At 40.4% G+C, this 16583-nt stretch overlaps 1 protein-coding gene across 1 annotated transcript in view; it reads right to left on the reverse strand.

Moving 5' to 3' along the window:
• Positions 1-8851: 8851 nt before the first annotated feature.
• Positions 8852-16583, reverse strand: part of CNGA3 (cyclic nucleotide gated channel subunit alpha 3) — a 49548-nt gene continuing 41816 nt past the window's right edge. The window contains exon 10 of the mRNA XM_066588714.1: positions 8852-10278. Within this exon, the coding sequence (XP_066444811.1) occupies positions 8852-10278 (1427 nt within the window). The remainder of the gene's footprint in view (positions 10279-16583) is intronic.

The raw sequence follows: 16583 nt of genomic DNA on the forward strand, positions 1-16583 counted from the left end.
ATGTCAGTTAGCCTATTCCGTAGGAAGTTTTTCATTTGTGCATATGGGAGAAAATGGGTTGTAGGTAGGTTATATTTTTCACCCAATTCCTTGAAGCTCATATATCTAGGAGTTTCTGGGTGTATAAGATGTTGGACTTTTAAAATGCCCCTCTGCTGCCAAACTTTAAACATTTTGTTTTCTCGCCCTTCTTTGAATTCAGGGTGGTTCCATAGGTCCATATGTTTGGATATTTTGAATGGTAAGGCGTACATCTTACGGGCTATATTTGGTTATTTTCATCAAGCCCTGCGAAATAATTTGGGGCTATACAAATAAAGATTATTATTATTATCAGCCACATGAAAAAGAATGGAGCAGCAGCCATACTTGCTTGGCCACTGCTTCATTCAATCTGATGTCTCTGTGGGTCGGTGCAGAGAGCCCGCAGTGATGAGAATAGGGGGACATTCGACCCCCATTCTTGGGATTGGTTGGGGTCTGAGTAGTGAGACCCCCAAGATTTCACAGTGGATTTCAACCTTTGCAGCATTTTTTCACCAAAGTCCATGGTAAAAGGGGCACGATCTGTGCATCACCCCAGAGGGATGACCTTGGATACCTGGCTAATTTGAAGAGGTGGGTGGAATAAGTGTTGGCTTGTCACGGCGGCACTTACCAGGCTCTGTACCACAGGGATGACACGCAGCCAAGGCCAGAGTAAGATCACAGGCCAGCTTCGAAACCTCTAGTATAGGGAATGCCAATAAACGGGTTGATGGGGGTAGCAGTACTTATCACTCGTGACACCACCGTTGCCATGCTGCACGGCGGAGAAAAGAACACAGAGACTTGTGTATAGTATCTCCAGTCCCCAGGAACAGTTAGGGCCTGGTATAACTTTTACTGAATAATAAACTTTTACAACAGGTATTCAAGGAAACACAGGTACAATGTTCTTTAAGTACAGCAGGTTAGAGCTCAGAGATAGGGAGAATACACAGGATAAATATGGTCCTACAGTCCACGTTATCTGTACGGCATCGTTCCCAGATTGGGAGCACTCCAGAAGAGGAAGGGGGTAGGGGTCACTTGGCAGACTCTCTGGCGGACAATTATTGACAGGAAGGCCTAAGCTACAAACACGCCGCACAGCAGACATGTGGATGTCACAATAAGGTACCTCTGTGTGGTGATCCTAACTATGGATGGCTGCACAAGAAAAGCCTGTAGTCTGAACTGGTGCGTGTTCAGAACTTTTAGTAGAGCTCTCTCTCTGATGATGGGACTCACTCCATTTACATACACGCTCCAAACGCTACGGGATATTACTCCTCTTTCTCCATCTTCACCTACATGGTAGCTAAAGGTGCTTTCATGTGGCTCTGTGTTAGCACTCTGTAGCAGGCAAGATGGAAGACCTTTTCCCACTCTCAAAAGCTCACAATTATAACCTCACTCATACCACATGACAAGACAAACTTATACATCTACATGCAGGCAATATTTTATTAGGATTAACCTTTCAAGTGCTGCAGCTGTGCAACACATACACTGGATATGATAGGACAATAGAGATGAGCAAGCATACTCATTAAGGACAAATACTCGAGCGAGTATCGTCCTTTTCGAGGATCTGCCTGCTCGTCTGCAAAGATTCGGGTGTCGGCGGGGGGCAGTCGGGGAGAGCGGGGAGGAACGGGGGGAGATCTCTCTCTCTCTCCCCCCTTTCCGCTCCCCCCTGCTCACTCCCGCAACCCACCACTCACCCCACCCGGCACCCGAATCTTTGCAAACGAGCAGGCAGATACTTGAAAAGGACGATACTCGCTCAACTATTTTTCCTTAATGAGTATACTCGCTCATCTCTACAGGACAAGCTTTGCACAGTGCATCTACATAAGACAAAACATGTATGACATTTATGGAAGGGACCAGGATGGTATTCTGGGCCACTACAGATGTATAGTAATTTTTCTAGTAGAGGCTGAAAAATGAAGGACTTGATAAGTGTAACACCTGTTATTCTGGTATAGTTTTTATAAATGTTCCTCCCTGTGTCAGTAAAAAGAAGGTTAAGGATGATTTGAAGGGTGTGGATGTCTTTAGGAGGGCAATTTTTTTTTCTCTCACCAAAATCATATATTTTAGAATGACAAACATTTTTGCCATAGGTTTTGATTAAAAATGTTGCACCATCTACATATCAGTTTCAATAAAAATGCTTGACCATGAAAAGGAGAAAAATTAAGAACTGTAGGCTCTACCCTTGTGATGTAAGCAGCATTAAGACAAAAGGAGTAACCCAAATCTTCATTAGTTACCAGCACAATAATGTGTTTCAGGAATGCAGACCCTTCTTTAGAAAAAGCTGGAAAGAGTACTAGTAAAACAGATAGCTAATAGAGATGAGCGAACGTACTCGGTAAAGCACTACTCGTCCGAGTAATGTGCTTTATCCGAGTACCTCCCCGCTCGTCCTGAAAGATTCGGGGAGCGCCGCTGCTGACAGGTGAGTTGCGGCGGGGAGCAGGGGAGAGCGGGCGGGAGAGAAGGAGAGAGAGATCTCCCCTCCGTTCCTCCCCGCTCTCCCCTGCAGCTCCCCGCTCCGCGGCGCTCCCCGAATCTTTCAGGACGAGCGGGGAGGTACTCGGATAAAGCACATTACTCGGACGAGTAGTGCTTATCCGAGTACGTTTGCTCATCTCTAATAGCTAATAAAAGGTAGGAAGAATAATAGTTTAAAATTGAAGAAACAAAAAATAACAAAGGTAAAAATTAGGAACAATGATAAAATCAATAAATGATTGCCTGTTTAGCGGAGCAAACATATACAATTAATTAACATAGTATGTAAGGCCGAATGAAGACAATGTCCATCTAGTTCAGCCTGTTTATCCTCCTATGTTGTTCCAGAGGAAGGCAAAAAACCCCAAGAGGCAGAAGCCAATTAGCCCATTTGGGGGAAAATTCCTTCCCGACTCCCTAATGGCAATCAGACTAATCCCTGGATCAACCTCTAATAGTTCCTATCTGCCTGTATATGCGGATTAACAATTAACCTAAGATTTATATCCTGTAATATCCTTCTGCTCTAGAAAGACATCAAGTCCCCTTTTAAACTCCTTTATGGATTTTGCCATCACCACATCCTCAGGCAGAGAGTTCCACAGTCTCACTGCTCTTACAGTAAAGAAACCTTTTCTGTGTTGGTGATGAAACCTGCTTTCTTTTAGACGTAGTGGATGCCCTCTTGTTACAGTCGCAATCCTGGGTATAAACAGATCATGGGAGAGGTCCTTGTATTGCCCCCTCATGTATTTATACATAGTTATTTGATTGCCTCTTAGCCGTCTTTTTTCCCAATTTTGATAGCCTCTCTGGGTATTCCAGTCCTGTCATTCCATGTATTAGTTTAGTTGCCCTTCTTTGAACCCCCTCAAGCACTGTAACATCTTTCCTGAGCACTGGTGTCCAGAACTGTATACAGTATTCCATGTGGGGCCTAACAAATGCCTTTTAAAGCGGTAGAATAATGTTCTCGTCCCTCGCTCCTATACCTCTTTTAATGCACCCCAAGACCCTATTAGCCTTTGCAGCAGCTGACTGGGATTGTTACTCCAGTTTAGTCTACAATCCACTAGTACCCCCAGGTCCCTTTCCATATCACTTTTCCCTAGCAGTACCCCATTTAGTGTATATTGGTGACATATGTTTCTCCTGCCCATGTGCATAACCTTACATTTATCCACATTGAATTTCATTTGCAATTTTTCTGCCCAAGCCCCCAGCTTATCTAGGTCCGTTTGTAGCAGTTGATAAATATATTGAACAGAATGGGGCCTAATACTGAACCCTGTGGCACCCCCCCCAGGCGATATTTGCCCAATCAGAGTATGAACCATTTATTACCACCCTCTACTCTCTATCTCTGAGCCAATTCTTTACCCAGATACACACGTTTTCTCCCAATCCGAGCTGTCTCATTTTATATATCAGCCTATTATGCGGCACGGTGTCAAATGCTTTAGAGAAGTCCAGATACACGAGATCAATAGACTCTCCCAGGTCCAGGCTAGAGCTTACTTCATCGTAGTAGCTGATCAGATTGGTCTGACATGATCGACCCTTCATGAACCCATGCTGGTGAGGAGTTATTCCGTTGTTCTCCTTGAGGTATTCTTCGATGAGGTCTCTCAGAAACCCCTCAAATATTTTTCCAGTTACTGAAGTGAGACTTACCGGCCTGTAGTTACCAGGCTCACTTTTTGTAAATTGGAACCACGTTGGCAATGCGCCAATCCAATGGTACAACCCCAGTCTTGATAGTATCCACCAATATTAGATATAGTGGCCTAGCTATCACATTACTTAGTTCCCTTAGTACCCTTGGGTGTATTTCATCTGGGCCTGGCGATTTATCAATTTTAATCTTCTTTAACCTGTTCCACACTTCCTCCTGCGTTAGGTATGAGATATTTTGTGAGGGGTTCATTTTACTCCCCTGCATCTCATATGGCATTTCCTTTTCGTTTGTGAATACGCTTGAAAAGAAACTATTTAATAGGTTTGCCTTCCCTCCGGCATCTTCAATGATTTCTCCTGCATTCTTTGTTAAAAGGCTAGTGCTCTCCCTGCAAATCCTTTTGCTGTTAATATAGTTGAAAAATAGTTTCGGGTTGTTTTTGCTCTCTTTGGTGATAAGTCTTTCTGCCTCCTCCTTAGCAATTTTGATCTTATCTTTGCATATTTTGGTTTTTTTTCCTGTATGATTTTAGCGCTTCTTTGCTGCCTTCTTGCTTTAGTAGTTTGAACGCTTTCTTTTTTTCGTTTATTGCCTCCCTTACCGTCTTGTCGAGCCACATTGGTTTCCTTTTACTCGAAGTTCTTTTATTTTTAAAGGGAATGAACTGCTCACATGAGGTGATTAGGATGCTTTTGAACTTTTCTCATTTGTTCTCTGTACCGTTATTTTTGAGGATGTTGTCCCAATTTATGTTACCGATAGTAGTTCTGAGCTGATCAAATTTAGCTTTACTAAAGTTTACTTTATTTGTCGCTCCCTGATAAGGCTTCTTATTGAATGACAACTGAAAGTTGATGATATTGTGGTCACTGTTCCCCAAGTGCCCCTCGACCTGTAGCCCCTTTATTCGGTCCGGTTTGTTAGTTAATCCTAAGTCCAGAATGGCCCTTCCTCTTTTTGGTTCCTGCATAAGTTGGGTAAGGTAGTTATCTTTAATTGATCTCAAGAACTTATCACCCCTATGAGATTTGCAGGTTTTGTTTTCCGATATTATATCTGGATAATTAAAGTCCCCCATGATAATTACTTTGTTGCGGTTTGACACCTCTTCTATCTGCCCTAATAGTAAGGTTTATTCTGTTGCTTTTGGTGGCCTATAGCAAACCCCTATCAGGATTTTGTTATTTTTTTCTCCCTGTATTTCTACCTACAGAGATTTCACGTGTTCATCTCCTGCACCTATATCTTCCCGTAGCCTCGGCATTAAGTAGAATTTAATGTACAGACATACCCCTCCCCCTTTCTATTCTCCACAGTCTCTTTTGAAGTGATTGTAACCCTGTAAATTCACCGCCCAATCGCACTTATCATCAAGCCATGTTTCCGTTATTCCAACTGTATCATAGTTTTCATCAGTTTTTTTTGCTTCAAGCTCACCCACTTTACCGATCAGACTTCTTGCATTCGTGGTCATACAATTTATACAGTTTTTTTCTGTTCTTTAAATTCATTTTGTTACTAATGGTACTATTGGCTGATCTGACAGTTCTAACTGCACTAACCCCATCCCCTGCTCGACCCCCATTCCCATTGCTTAGACCCAGGTCACTAGCTACGCTGACTACCCCCTTATTTCTCTTTTTGCCCTCCCCCCATGGACCATCAGCAGTTAATAAAATTTATAAAAAGTACACCAAAAATGTTTTTCAATACAGAGATTAGATAAACAACGTGTCAAGCATTTCTATGCCTTGTTACCCATGGTGGTGGTATTTGAACAGGTAGCAACCAAATAATTATTTTCAAGAAAAACACTCTCACTATTAGGAACATATCCTTTATAAGACTCGCTCCACCTTCTCTTCTATAAGTGTCAATAGGAGATCTGTCAGTGAGACTGGGGTAATGGCTTAGTTTCCCTCTGCTCTCTCCTCTTCTGCACATAAATTTTGATGTTATCATAAATTAGCTGATAAGAACATTCAGGAGAGGAGAGCGCAGAGGGAAACTAAGCTGTCAGTCTAGTAGAGTGATGGATCTCATTGCAGTGTCTATATAAAGTGATATGTAAATGCTGCAGAAGACAAACATTGCAACATAGTATGTCCAGCTGAAAGAAGACAATGCCCACCTAACTTTTAGCCTATTTTCACCCCCTTCCTTGTTGATCCAAAGGAAGCCCCCCCCCATGAAACTGTTAAAGGTTTGAATTGAACCCCACTACAAAAATGATTGTAAGTCCAAAATACATGCATTCAAGTGAAAAGAAGTGCCCCCAAAGTGTCCATAGCCTTTATAGAGATGTAAGTATGACATATTTACTTATATTCCCACAGAGAAAATTGGACTAAAGAAAATCACAGGTATTCAATCACAATTTATTTCTAAACAGCAGTTGCTTAAACAAACCCATTTTAGAGAAATCTGAAAGCCGAGGGCATATTATTTCTACAAAATACATTTTTGTTTCTTTACCAGATACATTGTAATAATGATGTGAATATATTTGTATGTGCTTAAAGCCCTTTAATATTTTAGTATTGTTACAAATGCAAATACACAAATATACATACGCTTTTATATAGGAAAAAGACAAAGTAAATCAAACCCCATTATATGTCACTGACTTCATTACCGAACTCATTTACCATCAGACACAGCAGGTTCTTATAATAAAGGAACATCCAATGAATTACATTGTCATTATTATATATTCACTCTAAATTGTCAAACTGTCAATGTTGACATGTACTCAAAGGGCTGATGTGCTTAACAATCTTTCTGGCTGAATTCCCAAATGTTTCTTGAATATATTTAGTTTAGGTTATGTTCTCAAGCTTAACAGTAATTTAGGGTGCTTTTACATGGGATGATCTGTCGGGCACCCACCGATAATCGTTTCTGTGCACACTGACTTTGAAGTTTGACTCTGAACTGAGCTATGGAGGCACCAAACGCTGGCCTCTCCTGGTCTGCAGAGTGGGAGCTCTCTCTTTTTCTGTATAAGGAGAGAGCTGTCATTCTGCATGATGTGGGAGGAGACAGGCCGGTGTGGCCCGCCTCCACAACTTGGGGTTCAGCCCCAAGTCAAAGTTCAAAGTGTGTTTATCGTGAAACACCACAGCATTTTAGAATAAAACATGGTTTGGACAGCAAGAACCTGTTGACAGACTCCCTTTAAAAGTCAATGGGAGGAGAAAAAAACTGATTCTAACAAATCATAGTGGAACATAAAGAATCATCACAGATCTTGCAAATCCAAAAGCCATGACACTGTGTGAACTGATCTTTGTTTTTTAATGCCACCTATGCCATTGCAGAAATCCTGTTGAGGTATAGAGTCATACTAGCATTTTATGGTAAAAGTATACAAATAGCTCTCCTACTGAAGGCAGAAAGTGACTTTTCAGTGTCACCTATAGGCAGATACCCTGTAACTCATTGTCTGAGCCATAATTTATCCAAACCACACACCCATCTGGTTGCAATAACAACTTGGAATAAATACTGTGTGTAAATGCCAAGTTCTTCTTTGCTAAACAGTCTTTATGTAAATGTTGTGGTATAATGAGAGTACTAAATAAATATTAAAATATGCCAGATTAAGGTACGGTGTGACCATGGCAACTGTGTGTGTGCCCTATCATTCGGCGCTGGTGTAAACAACTATCTACTAATATGGGGTTTGATTGGTTGGCAGGGAGGTGGTTTCCCCAACTGGGCAGTCAACCATTATGGTTATATATATATATATATATATATATATATATATATATCCCCTATAGCTGGTTATTCATCTGCATGGTGGAGTTCTGGTCTGGTCTGTGTTCGCCTAGTGTCATCAGATGGTGAGATAAGTCTGTGCTGTTTATACTTATTAATTGGTGTAGAAACATCTGTTTCCTAGTACTGTAGTGTGAATTGTGAATTACATTTCCAAATTGTCTCACCCCTCCTCCCTTGTCATTACCTAGGAAAAGTCTTGGTTGCCCTCAGGTTCTGGAGGTAGGGCCTCCCTCGTCTGGGCAATCGCCCTGCTTTCAGGTAGTGTTTCTTCATATTAGTATGATAGGGTGAGTTTTCTCTTTCCCCATTTTTAGACTTTTTTATGAATAGTTTTGTTCTCCGCATATACAAATTGTGTATATATTTTAGGACAACTACTACATCTAGATGAGGTGTTTGGTTTCCAGCTCAGACAAAACAGTACCTTAGTACCCATCTAATTTTTACCAATAGTCTTCAAAATGTATGTGTGCATGGTTGGGTAAAATAGCAGTTTTGGTAACAAAAAGATCCTGGATTATTATCATTGGAATGTACCAAGAACAGTATCAATTTATTAAAAAAACTGTATAAAAGTAGTAGTATCTGTGACTAGTCTATCCTACAACAAATATAGTGGAACAGTAATGATAACCCTGTGTACTATTGTATTGTCTAAAGAAGTCTAAAAGTGCTTGAGTATAAAAATATCTCATTGAATAAAATATGTAAAAAAATGTTTTACCCTGTATAAGCTCGAAAACTACTAAGGTTGCGAAAATAAGAATTTCTATGCAATAGAAATAGAAAGAACTTATAAAATATTGTTCACTTAACAATAAAAAAGCTCAATACATGAGTTTATTTGTCATTTTCATTGTCCTCGGCCTTGCCTGTTTCTGGTTCACTGTTTGGTCCTTCAGACAAGTTGTCATTGCCTGAAATCTTTTCTTCTACCCTCTTCTCAACTTTAGTGATCCTTTGTTTAAGTTTTAGTTGTGTGGAGTTGTAGTCAGCTAGTAATCTTGCAAACCTTGTCTGTAAACTGTCAAAAGCAATTCCCATCTTCTCCACTTTTTCTTCCATATCTTTTGGATCTGCCCCAGCCTTTGCAGCTTCTTCATCAATTAGGCCGTCTTTCATTAAGATCTGTTTACCTTTTTCTTCTAGAACTGTCTTAGCCTCTGGGTACTCTGTGAGAGCCTCCATTAAATCATCTTTAGATAAACAGAACAAATCAGAATAACCAATACTTCGAATATTAGCTGTCCTTCGGTTCCCCGATTTGCTTCCTTTGATGTTCAGTATGCTGATTTCTCCAAAATAACTTCCATCACTAAGGACTACAAACTGTGTCACACCATCATCTGCCACCACAGCCAGCTTACCTTCTTTAATGATATACATTTCCCGTCCAATGTCTCCTTTTCGACAAATATAGTCACCAGGGCTGAATACTTGAGGTCTTAGCTTCAGGACTAATTCCACTAGTAATCCAGCTTCACAGTCTTGAAAGATTCTAACCTTCTTTAAAGTGTCCAAATGGACATTAATTGCAATCTCTGCTTTCAGCTTATCTGGTAGATTCTTTAGGACTTCTTTTTCATCCATTGTTTTCTTGTTTGTCCACAGATAATCAAACCACTTTATTACCCTGGCTTCAAGGTCTTTTGATACATTACGAAATTGCATATATTGCTTTATGGAGTCGATCTTGGACTGAAAATCTGCTCTTGATGCATTCATATTTGAAATCATAGATCCCACATTACCAACAATAGTGGCAAATATCAGAACACCAATTAAGAAGTCAAACACAACAAAGAGGAATTCTATGTCCTTGACTGGAGGAGGTGTCTCCCCAATAGTGGTAAGAGTAAGGGTAGACCAGTAAAGACAGTAAATATATTTCCGTGCAAGGCGCCCATATTCTGGATGAGAAATATTAGGATAGACCCAAGTGTCATTTCCAAACCCAATGGCTTTAGAAATTGCAAAGTAAAGGCATGCATTCCAGTGTATGATAATCAAAATATAAAGAACAAGGTTTCCAATGCGGAACATATTAGGGTAATTGGTTCTTGTTTCAGTGCGATCAAAGAACTCAAACATCCTAGCAAAGCGAAATAGGCGGTTGAAACGCAGTTCTGGGTAATTAAAACCCACTTTGAAATAGAGCAAGTCAGTTGGCAACAGTGATATCATATCAAGCTTAAACTGCAAAGTCTTTGTGTAATACTCCTTTAACTTCTTAGCATCTTTCACCAGCAAGCCTTGTTCAAGGAAACCTGAAAAATATAAGAATTAAAGTCTTACATTTATTTTTTTATAGTTTATGTATTTTAAGTCTTGTCAACAACTCTATATATGCAGTAGAGGGAACCAATTACATAATGTAATATTCACATGTTCAGCATGTCCATTCACTAAAGAGTTTCCTTATGACTTTACGTTCTGATCACAACACATTTTTGCATCCTACAGTTGTATTTTTTTATCAAGAGTAAAAAGGTACCTTTAAAACAGCATGCAACAAGATGTTTAGAAAGAGGCAGGATTGACTGGCACCAGTCTGTCCAGTAGAACACCAGGAGGTAAAAGGACCAAGTCCAAAAACCCTAATATACAAAATGGCAGTCACAAGATAGGACCACTGAGACTAATACTCTGGGATCAATATACAGCAATTACCTCCAATAGATGTCACTCATCACCCCTCAGTGTGTAGACTCTTGAGCTAGCTCCTGTTTATCTATGTGTGCATGTGGTTCTGAGTGGGGTTTTCCTTCTGTCTGTGAGGTGAGCAGACTTCACGTGTGAACAATGAGCTGTTTAGTGTATGTCTGAAGGGGCAGCCTACATTAAGTGTGAACAATGTCTTGTTCTGTGTGGTGTTCCCTTTATGTTGCAGCCACTTGGTGTGAACAGGGTCGAGTTATGTGTATGTCTGTAGGTGTTGACTACATTTGGTAGGAACTATCCTGTTCAGTGTATATTTAGTTGTATTTCCATTGTCTGGTGTTCCCGCCTGTTACTATCTAGGGAAAGCCAGACCCCCAGGTTTCAGCGTGGGACTATCTCTATTAGGACAATTGCCCAACTTATATGCAGTGTTTTCTTTTGTGGTTTTAATTGTCTTGTTTGGTTGGCTTCACACGGGCAAGAAAATCACGCAATCTCAGAAATATGAACCTTATTCATTTGAATGAGATCATATACATGAGCAATTTTTTCCACATGGCACTGCGATACAATGTGGGGATCAAATCAAGACATGTCCTATCTTGTGCATACTCATGCATCACACTGAACCATGTGCAAACTGAGAAAAATGGAAGAAATTTCATCAACCTCCGAAGAGGCGCAAGCTGTTTTCTCCTGAAAATGCCTTACATCCTTGGGGGTTTCACATGAATGGCGAGGGCGATATCAGGCCATTATTCACAGCCCAATATCACCTGTGTGAAGTTAGCCTAAGAGTAAGGACTCACAAGATAATAAGGACCCTTGACGTGGGCTTGTGAGCTTAAGTGCTTTGGCCAAAATACAAACCAATACCTCATACTTACAGATATTTCCACCTCTCTGGTACTTTAGTACATTGGTATTTTTCCGTCTGTTATCCTTGTGGTTGTTTGTGTGCATGTTCAGTCTATGTTTGTTGGTGTCGTATATGTGTGTCCCTACTCCCTATTTGCCTTTCCAGCCTGTATTTAGGTTGCATTTATGTAGGTTGTTGGTCGCACAGATATAACATTCCCGTGTCTATTATAAATATGTCTTCAAATAACAGATTGATATGTATTCAAAATCTGTATCAAACTTAGAAAGGAAACGTAATGCTGACCACCCTGTATTGATTAAAATTGAGGCTTTTATGTCATATATTCAAAAAAGCAAGTAAATATAGTTTAACCCCTTAACGATTGGCAAATGACCAACCATAATCTTTTTATTTTTCTGTCAAAACAGTAACGTAATGGCTTGTTTTTTGTAGTACAAGTTGTACATTTTTATAGCATCATTTTTAGGTACATACAATGTATATTGTGAAGGAAAAAAAACAGACATACTATCATTGTTATTTAAGTTCTGCTTTTACAGTGTTCACTAAAGTGCTCTAAAAACATGATAAAATTATCCTCTGGATAGAACAATTACAGCGATACCAAACTGATGAAGTTTTTGTTTGTTTTTTACTATTTTTGCAAACTAAAAACCTTAAAATAATATGCTTTTATATTGTTGCATGTTATTTTTCAATCGACCGAGCTGTATGAGGGCTTGCTTTTTGCATGATCTGCAGTTTTCATTGATATCACTTTAGGCCACTGTAGTGGACTGACCTCATGTGTTTTTTATCACCTTTCTCTGGAAACACTAAGGGGTAATAGGCTGAACGAGATACACATCCGTCTTTTTTCAGCCTGAGGATGGCTTCACACAAGCGTGTGCGTGTGCCATACATAGGTGAGCACAAAAGTGCTCACCCACATATGTGCACAAACACGCGTGAATGCAGGCCTGTGTCCATTGCCTTCAATGGGGCTGTGGCAGCTGCCGACTGCCCCATTGCAAGCAATGGGCTGCCAGCAACCACTGCAGTGATTGTTTTGCGGGAAGGGCTTTAAATATAAGCCCTTCCCTGAAAATCATCCCTGTTTATGTAAAAAAATTATATATATATATATATATACACTCACCTCTCCGCCGCTGCCATGTAAATATTTCCCACAGGGAGTACCCTTATCACTGAACACTGTGACAGCACTAAGTGCCGAGAGGACTCCCCATGGGGAGTAAAGAATCCCCTGCCACAGCTGTGACAGCTGTGGCAGAGGATTTCTTCATCTCGCAGGTAGTAAAGAATCCCCACCACAGCTGTCACAGCTGTGACAACTGTGGCAGAGGATCGCAATGTTCTCCCATTGCTTTCAATGAGACCGGCACATCTGCAGTCCTATTGAAAGCAATTAGCCCATTAGTAGCTAATGCAAAATGATTGTGGGGTATTGTGTGGTTGCCGGGGCAGCCGGGAGCCTTCTGAAAGGCCCCCGGACTGCCATTGCCATGCCTAGATTGTCTGTCAGATAGAGGTATAATGTAATGCTATGGCATTTCATCATACTGCAAGAGCAATCAAACCATCATAAGTTCATGTCCCCTATGAGGACCAAAAAATGTAAAAATTTGCTTTAAAAAGTTTTATTAATTATTAAATAAAAAAATACCTTTTGCCATATTTATAATAAAAGCATATAAATAATAAAATGCAAAAAGATATTTGGTATCACTGCGTCCATTAAACTCAGATCTATCAAAATAACACATTATTTACCTCTCACAATGAACGTTGTCAGAAAAAAATAATGCAAGAATTGCGCTTTTTTAGTAACTCTGTCTCTAAGAAAAATTGTAATAAAAAGTGATCAAAAAGTCGTATCTATACCAAAATGGTACCAATACAAACTATAGGATGTCTTGCAAAAATGAACCCTCGCACAACTATGTTGATGGAAAAATAAAATAAAAAAATGTCTGTCCGAATATGGCAGCAGAAAATAATTTTTTTTAAATTAAATATCTTTGGAAAAATATAAACGTAGTACAGCAAAAATAAAACTATATACATTTGATATCGTAATAATCATACTGACCCATAGAATAAGGTTATTATGTCATTTTTTTGCAGTGTGTACACCGTAGAAACAAGACGTCCCCCAAAGATGGCAGAATTTCATTTTTTCCTGTATTTCACTTCACTTAGAATTTTTTAAACATTTTTCAGTACATTATATGGTACATTAAATAGTACCATTAAAAAAAAAAACTTGTCACGCAAAAAACAAGCCCTTAGATTGCTATGTTGATTGATAAACAAGAGTTATGATTTTTTAAAAGGGAGGGAAAGGGCGGAAAAACCAAACATGGAAAAAAAAGGCAGCGTTCTTAAGGGGTTAATGATTATAACAGAAATCACATACCCAGTAGTCTTGAAACATATTTCACTGGTTATATAAGGCATCCAATTTAGGTATGCCAGAGGAGAATAATGTTAGAGGGTGTGGGATACAAAATGTGTTAACAGTTATAGCTGTAGATGTCAGAGAAAATGAGGAGATTCAGAAAAGGAAGAATATAATCACACAGTTATCTTCATCTCCTAAAGTCACCAGCCCACTTAGAATTGACTTTTTTTTTAAATTAATTCTTTATTTTCTCATTTTTAATTTCCATTTTCATTTACGGTAGCATAAAAAAAAGGCATTTTCATTAAACACCTTGAAACTTTTAGCTAAACATAACTTAGCCATCCTATACATATTCCTGTCTTAACTGTTACGAGTTATCTGGTATATCAGAATACTCCTACTCTTGTCTCTCTTCTGGCGAGACAAAACTTAGAATCTCTTCATCTGTCTCGTACTGGTTTGCATAAACAACAATAGCGGAAATAGACATTTTCTTACAGCGGGAGCCAGAGCCATTAGTGCTCTTTGCCGCACCATTGCGTGTGTAAGAGCAGAAGAAATAGAACAGAGGCAGAGAGGTAGGGAAGATAAAAGTAAAAACCACTGAAGGGTCTCATGTTTCGGCTCCTCTCTCAAGGAGAAATTATGTCAAGTGATACTACTAGTTTTATGAAAATCCTTGTACGTATGTCATGATTCCGGGGGGGTAATCCCAAGTGCATCACTTGCAGTTCCATATTTCTGCTAACGCATCCTCCCACGTGTTGTACTTACAGAAAACCAGGACATATACGGAAAACTTACTAACAACCCACAGAGAAAATAAACAGCAGGAACAGGGGGGAAGGGAAGAAAACTGCAGGGGTCAGGGGGGTGGGGTGTTTGATATCTTAAGTGCGGAGTAATTGCCAGTATTCCTCCGAACTCTGGAACGCTATCCAATGGTACCAGGTCTTCCTGAATTTTTCTTGTAGCCCTTTCAGGAATGCAGTAAGGTCCTCCATCTCCATGATCCGGTTTATTAAGCTACATGTTCAAGGTGGGCGGCGCGTCTGCCTCCATAGTCTAGGGATACAGGATCTCGCTACGCCTACCAGATAGCGCACCACAGAGTTTTTGTACATCACTAGTGGTATGTCGCTATGATGCAGAAGGAAGAAAGCCGGCGATTTCAGAAGCGATTGAACTTTGATGTAATCCGCCAGACCTCAGACCAAAAGTTCGCTAATGCCAGACACTCCCAGAACACATGTAACAATGTGCCCTGCTCTGTACCACATCTCCAGCACAAATGCGAGACTGAAGGAAATACTGTATGTAGGAAGGAGGGCACCCTGTACCAGCTTGAAAGGATTTTAAATCCTGACTCTTGAATCTTGCTAGATATTGATGAGGAGTGCGTGATGGTGAATACTCTTTCCCTTTCCTTGGGAGAGAGCGTGATCCCGAGTTTCGTTTCCCATTATTGTATGTATCCCGGCGGGCAGTGCCTCTGGTTGAGAGTTGATTAAGTTGTATATTCTGGATAGTGTGTGTCTGGAGGGTCCCTCTTCATTGCAAGTGAATTGAAACTGCTTTTTAGGGTGCACAAAGGTGCTGGGTCGGGGGAGAGAGGTGAGAAAGTGCCGTAGTTGGATCGTCTGCCAATATGTCAGCGGCGCTCTGTCTGTCCCTTCTATTAATGCAAAAAAGAAAAGCCCACGGCACTCACAAAATAGCCCACAGAATAAATTCTAGTGGAGGGAGGAAAAAAGGAAGACTATGCAAAGTCAAAAAAATGCAGAGCCACCGTAGGGTTATGGACATGAGCCCCTTTAGGCATGCAATGAAAAAAACATAGAGAGGGCGGCAGCATAAAATGATGCAGAAGGTTTGTTTAAAGGAACATTTTTATTGTTTCAGAGTTTAAAAGTAGGCAACGCTTCGACCTAAATTAAGATCTTTTTCAAGCTTCTTCCTCTCCCACAGGCCAGCTTGGAGCCTGGAGACACAGAAAGCTGGCCTGTGGGAGAGGAAGAAGCTTGAAAAAGATCTTAATTTAGGTCGAAGCGTTGCCTATTTTTAAACTCTGAAACAATAAAAATGTTCCTTTAAACAAACCTTCTGCATCAGTTTATGCTGCCGCCCTCTCTATGTTTTTTTCCTTCTATTAATGCATACGCCGATAGCCATTGGCCTTCCTGTAGGAAATGCTCTGCTCTGAACACACCCTCAGATAACCAATTTCTAAAGGCCCTGTCTTCGACGCCCGGGGGAAAGCAGGGTTGCCCAGAATTGGGAACATTGGTGAGGTCCTCAGAGAGATATCTATTCTAGGATAGGTTTTCGCTGCTACTGACAGTGTAGGACCGATCGTAGTGTGTCTGGTTATCTCCAGGGGGATTCCAACTTGCACCCAAGGTAAAACTATGAGCGGCACAGACGTGATGTGTTGTTCTATAGTGATCCACTATTTAAGTGCTGAGTGTCTGTGCCAGTCTACAATTTGCGTCAAGTGAGCTGCCTGGTAATATTGCATAAAATTGGGAAGGCCCATACACCCTTCGTTTTTTGGTCTAGAAAGTATGTTCCGTGCAATACGAGTAGGCCTGTCCGCCCATACGAATTTGGTCATCAGGGAA

This window comes from Eleutherodactylus coqui, chromosome 1 (genome assembly GCF_035609145.1).
Source record: "Eleutherodactylus coqui strain aEleCoq1 chromosome 1, aEleCoq1.hap1, whole genome shotgun sequence".
Lineage (NCBI taxonomy): Eukaryota > Metazoa > Chordata > Amphibia > Anura > Eleutherodactylidae > Eleutherodactylus > Eleutherodactylus coqui.